The sequence below is a fragment of the Zonotrichia albicollis genome, chromosome 9 (assembly GCF_047830755.1).
Source record: "Zonotrichia albicollis isolate bZonAlb1 chromosome 9, bZonAlb1.hap1, whole genome shotgun sequence".
Taxonomy (NCBI): Eukaryota; Metazoa; Chordata; class Aves; order Passeriformes; family Passerellidae; genus Zonotrichia; species Zonotrichia albicollis.
The window spans coordinates 27,309,609-27,315,608 of record NC_133827.1 but is presented as its reverse complement, the minus strand read 5'-3'; the positions used below and the strand labels follow the sequence as shown (position 1 = coordinate 27,315,608).

Sequence of the window (6,000 nt, the reverse complement as noted above, 5' to 3'; positions counted from 1 at the left end):
GTGAAACAGTAAATAAGCAGCAAATGGTGAGCTGATCTTACGCAGGAGTGTCCCTTCCCGGTGTCTGCCTGAGCCGGGGCAGCGCTCGGTCCCGCGGGGCACCTATGCCCCGTCACTGGCACCGGCCGCGCGGGCGGGAGGCCCGGAGCGCCCTCGGGCACCTCAGTAACGCGCTGCTCCCGTTTCACGCCAGCAGCCGGGGCGCAGCGCCGCTCCCCGTGCCCCGGCAGCTCGGCACAGCCCGGCCGCCGCCCCGCCCGGGGGATGGGGCTGGTGCGCAGCGCCGTCCGCTCCGCCTGGGCTCAGCCTGGCCCGGCGGGTCGCGGCAGCCCCAATCCCGGTCCCGGCCCCGGTGTCCCGGCCCGGCCGCGCCCCCTCAGCCCGTCCCGCCGGGCCCGCGCGCTGCGGGCGGGCGGCGCCCCCTGGCGGTCACGCGGCGGCGCGGCAGCAGCTCCGCCCCGGCCCGGCCCCGCCCGCCCGTTGCCCGGGGAACGCGGGCCGGGAGCAGCAGGGCGGCCGCTGCCTCCATCCCTCCATCCCTCCTTCCTTCCTTCCCTCCCTGCCGCCGCCAGCAGCGGAGCGGCGCCCGCACCCGCACGCCCCGCCGCCATGCCCCGAGCCGCCCCGCTCCTGCTGCTGCTGCTGCTGCTCGCCCTGGCCGAGCGCCGCTCCTGCCTTCCCGCGCCGGCCAGCGCCGCGCCCCCCGGCCGGGACCCCTGCCTCAGCCAGCCCTGCCGCAACAACGGCACCTGCTCGCCGCTGCCGCCGCCCCGCCGCCTCCAGCTGATCCTGCCCCAGCCCCCGGTCGGCTACAGCTGCACCTGCCCCCCGGGGGTCACCGGCGACTCCTGCCAGGTAAAGGACGCGCCTCAGCGCCGCCCGCCCGCCGCGCGTCCTTGTGCCCGTCCCTGCCCTTGGGTGTCCCCGCGCTCTGTGGGGACAGAGCCAATGTCCCCCCCCGCTCCCGCCTCACCCCTGCCCCGTCCGCGGGCGGCTCTGCCCGCCCTGCCCCGCACCGCATCCCGCCCTTCCCGCTGCCCTGCGCCGGCCCTGCCGCCCCGGCCGGTCCCGGTCCCTGGCGGGCGGTGTCGCGTCCCCCCCGCCCCGCTCGGCCGCTCCCCCCGCCGGCTCCGATCCCGGCCGCCGCGGGCACTCGGAGCTGCGCTGGCCCCGGCGCTGCCCGGGCTTCCCCAGGGGCTGCCGGCCCTGCGGGCTGCGAGCCGCGACCACGGGCGGCAGATGGAGTGGCTTGGGGCTCCGGGCTCGGTCGGGGTGCGGGAGGATGGGGCTGAGGTCAGCCGGTGCTGCCGGGTTAATGTCAGTACTTCAGCCCCCCCGCCGCCCAGACCTCGCAGGTTATTTAACACTGACTTACTGGAAGGTGAAAAGGATGGTCCTTGGAAGCGGGTGCTCCATTGCACTGAATGCTAGTCCTTAAATCGTGTCTCCAGCAAGCAGTCATTTTCATAGGCTAGGAGCGCTCGCTCCCACGTTTCGGGTGCCTTTTGAATTGATCTTGAATTCTGAAAGATCGGAACGCTCAAAGTAGGGATAATGATTTAAAATACAAAGAAGCAGTAAGCGGTGTCTTTCTAATGTGCTTAGGACCTAATGTAATATAATATTTGGGACCTAATGTAATATAATATTTGAATTTAATTATTGTAACGTGAAATAGTATTTTTCTTTCTTTTTTTTTTTTTTTCTCTAGCATTAAGGATCTTTGTTATCATGTTAAGAAATTCACAAACACTCAGTTTTGTCTATTTCCAGATAAGGAAAAGCAGGTGCAGGTACACAGAGGTTTGTTTCGTGCATGTGTATATGCTAGGATACTTTCTGTGGCAGTGGTGTACAAAAGGCTCTGTGGGTTGATGTCCATTTGTCAGTGCGCTCGTTCGTAAATGCATTTGACATAGAAGCAAATGACTTCAAGTAATTTCAGTCAGCGTTTTAGTCTTTATTTTCTTGTTCCTTTGTCATGTAGTATCTGAACTATACTGCTGAATAGATGAAAGGGATAATGAGTTTACTGAAGACTTAATGTGTAGTGGAGTGTAAGAGTCATTGTAAAGCAGGAGTGCTATGCACAGAGTTCTCTGCTTCCCTTGAAATGCCTCAGCTAGTTCAATGTAACAATGAAAGTGAAAATATTTACACTAATGAGATTCTGTAAAATCGGAGAGATAAAAGTGGATTAAATAGATTTCTCTTTGGCTATTTTAGATCTTGTCTTAGGAATTTACTGTTTTTATCTCTACAAGGAGAGAAAGAGAGCGCTGTGTGTTTGCTTCTGCACGTTGCTGTTAGACTTAAGTGTCTGAGATCGATGACTGAAAGATTAATGACCCTTTTGAAGACCTAGTAAAATGTAACACTTGCTGCCATCACACCTCCTGTGAAGTGTTGTGCCTGGGGATCTGGGTTTAATTGTTTTTCTAATAAAAGACATAGGCGATGTTTTCAGAGCAGTTATGCATTCTATTAACTAATAACAGGAGGCTCATAGTGTTACACGTTTTGTTTCTTTTTATAAAACAGTGAGCAATGACCCCTGCAAGGAATACTGATAAAGAAATGAGTGCCACTTCTAGCTATCACATCAGCAGCAGAAGTGTGGTTACCAGGTAGTTCTGGAAAGTAAATATGGTTTTTAAATGTAACTTTAACTGGAGACCAGGCAGGGTTTTTTAAAGGTGTAATATAATTGACAGTACACCCATCTTTGAGGTTTTGCTCATTTTATCAAAATAGGGAATAAATAAATGTTGTATAAATGCCTTACTTGTGTTGCTCTGTCATTCAGATACCTCAGAGATCTATCAGGTCTCATTCAGGTATCATTCAGATACCTTAACAGATGCCTAATGGCTTAAACTTCCACAAAGAAACGTCATGTTTTCTAATTCAGTGACAGTAAATAACTATAATGATTTAGAAATAACTGTAAGGATTTTTTTTTCATGTGCCATTACAGGTTATGAGAAAACTATTGGCTAAATCAAGGCATCATTTGGATGTATCTAGATATGGGTTTTTGTTTTAATGCTGCAGTTGTTACTGAACAGTTGGACTCATAGAGGGAAACACCAGGAAGGGAAGAAAGAATAGAAATTATTGTCTTTAGATACTCAGTTCATGGAAAGTAAGTTTGGATTTTTGGAATTTACGGTGGAGCTGGAGTTCTTTGGGTACTCCAGCTTCCCTAAAAAGATAGGATTGCTTTTGTGTTCCTTCTTGTAGTGAAGGCAACGTTTCAATGATTCTGCTCAGATGTGTCAAGATTTTAGAATGAAGACAAAATGTTCTCAATGTGCCTGTGAGTCAGCTGGGCATGGTGAAGTTGATAATGCAGAAAGATTGCTGAAAGTCAAACCTGGAGACTGCACATCAATTTTACCCCTGAAGATTTTACTGTAACTGGTTTGGGTGCATCTGTGGATGCTGGTGCTGGCATGGGAAAAGAATAAAACTGACATCACATGAGATACTTCTAAAAGTCCCGAGCTTTCCTATCACCAAGTGATGTATTTTACTGGGGCAAGCAAATTCCATGATTTCACGTTAGAATTGCTTTAGTAACTCATTATTTATTTAACAACAGAAATTACAGGTCCTTCTAGTGCATCCATCCCATGAATTATGCATTTGTATATATCTCACATTTTTTATGGTTTGAATATACTTTGCTTTGCAAACTTCAGGCCTTTTTTTTTTTTTAATGGATTATCTGCTCCCCCTTTGTGGGACATTGCTCTAATTTACCCCCATTTGTTTCCATGTTTCTGAATTTTTTTTCCACTTCTCTTTACAATACTTCTAGTCTGTAAGGGAGACATAGAATTACTGTGTTGAAGTATCTTAAACTTTGGTCTGAGCAAAGAAATCACTTTCCCAAGGAAATTGTACAGAAATTACAGTGAATTCAACTGCCTTTTTTCTGTGGGAATTTGAAATTGACCATTTCTCAGGTTTACACTGAGAGAATTTGATGAAATAAACTGAAATGAACATATACTAAAGTTCCATTAACTTTATATTCCCTAAAGTTTGTGTTTTACTTTTAAAAACAATCTTTGTTTTTAAATTACTAAGGTAATCACTACTCTGTTATGTTTAATGATGTATAGAACCAATAATATAGTTTTTCTTGACCCAGAAAGTTGTATGTAAAAATTAATCGTTGTTAGTGCCACATGAACTAATTTTAGAGACATCAGACACAAAGTAAGTAGTCAGGAAATGAAAAACCTTCATGAACAACTTGAGAATTTGCTTAAAAATACAGACACGAAACTTAGCTAATTGCATTGAGTTGCATGATGTTTATTTGATCTCATGCTAGTGCTAATTTTGTTAAAAGGCTATCACATGAAGAAATATTAAATTATTAATGTATTTTAAAATACTGTCATACATGCTTTGTTTTAGTTGCTTTTCTTGCTTGTTTTTTTAATTTAAATTTTTTCTCTTTTGGTTGATAATTTTTTCATTCTTTTACTTTGCTGCTTCTTAATATATTTTTAGTTATTTTACAGATTGTTAGTAATGAAAACTAGAAAACAAGTAGTGTCCAAGCATAGTGAAGGAGCAGTCTGACTTTGCAGCAGTTCCCTTCCATCCAGTCTGATTAGTGATGACTGCCTGTTCCACTTCTGACCCTGGCGTGGTGGCCACTGGTGCAGGGCGTTTTTGAGATAGTGCTCAAGTTACTCTTTTCATAGCAAAGAGTTCTCTTCGGTCTTGGGGATGATTTGTTGTGTTTACTCTACTGGTTGTATTTCCACACCTAGAACAGAAAATATTTTTTAGACGTAACTGTGGACATTTTATTTATAATGGAATTTGAGAAGGATGTAGCCTGAGTTTAAAAAAGTCAGGGAAGGAACTGATATTATAAAAACTGGACAACAGATTATGTTTTAAATTTTGTTCTTATAATTATTTTTAGAATTTTTAAAGTTATTTTTTATTTCCCTCCTGAATTTCTGCCTGATTGCTCTTCTTCATTCCCTCCCTTTTGTTTTGTACCTTTGAATGCCAGATAAATTTATTCTTGTCTTTGATCGTAGTATTTGAATGTTTGTAGACTTTAGTGCAGGGATTTCAGGATTTTTTGTCCTTTGACCTCTGCTTTTGTACTTTTATCTTGTGTTGGGGTTTTGCTTCTTTTTTCTTTGGATTTTTTTTTTTTTTGTCTCAGTAGATTTCTAGTAATGTGCTTAATGCTGAATGCAGAAATCCAGACTTAGAAAGTGCTGCAGGAAGAAGGGTTATTGTTTCTTGGCTCACTGGGCTAATACTTCAGCATGAGCAGTATGAATTTCATTGGCCAGGTTATTTCAGGTTGCACTGGACAGTGCTGTGTAAAAGGACATCCTTTAATCTAACTGCTAAATCACCTTGGTGTCAGTATCCTGATTAATTCCTCACATGATCCTGTTTTCTATTAAGCGCTGACATCCCTTCTGAACAGTCTCTAGTCCTTAAATTAATAATGAATCCTCTAATATATTTAAAATGCTATTTTTCCCATTCTGTACTCATTAATGAAGGGTATATACTTAGATTATGTGGTTATTGTGATTCAAATGTTTTGTGATGTGACCACTGTGTTTGCTCTTCTACCTTTAATAACAGTAACATGCAGAGTTAGCAGATGCCCTCCAATTTTCTTCTTTTATTTGGATGTCCTTAGCCTGAGTTCTGAGGTACCATGTTGTTTCCTGCTGACTAGCTCTGCTCACTCTTGCAGTACTTTCAGGATGCAGAATTTAAATATTTGCGCTGATGAATATACTGTGTATGAGAAGAGGCTGTGAGAGCTAAGTTTGTTTTACTTGGAGGCCACAAAGGGGGATCCAAGTGTCCTTCTCAGCCACATAATGGGTGGTCATGGAGAACAGGAACAAGATTTTTCCCAGATGTAATTAGTGAAAGGAGAGGGGACACACATACTACTGTAGGGGAAGTCCCAGAGATCTAAGGAAAAAATTCCGT

General features: G+C 45.4%; 1 protein-coding gene across 1 annotated transcript in view; it reads left to right on the top strand.

The window, feature by feature from the left end:
* The first annotated feature begins 249 nt into the window (after nt 1-249).
* Nucleotides 250-6,000, top strand: part of DNER (delta/notch like EGF repeat containing) — a 108,349-nt gene continuing 102,598 nt past the window's right edge. Inside the window, exon 1 of the mRNA XM_074547094.1 lies at nt 250-855. Within this exon, the coding sequence (XP_074403195.1) occupies nt 265-855 (591 nt within the window). The 5' untranslated portion in view covers nt 250-264. The remainder of the gene's footprint in view (nt 856-6,000) is intronic.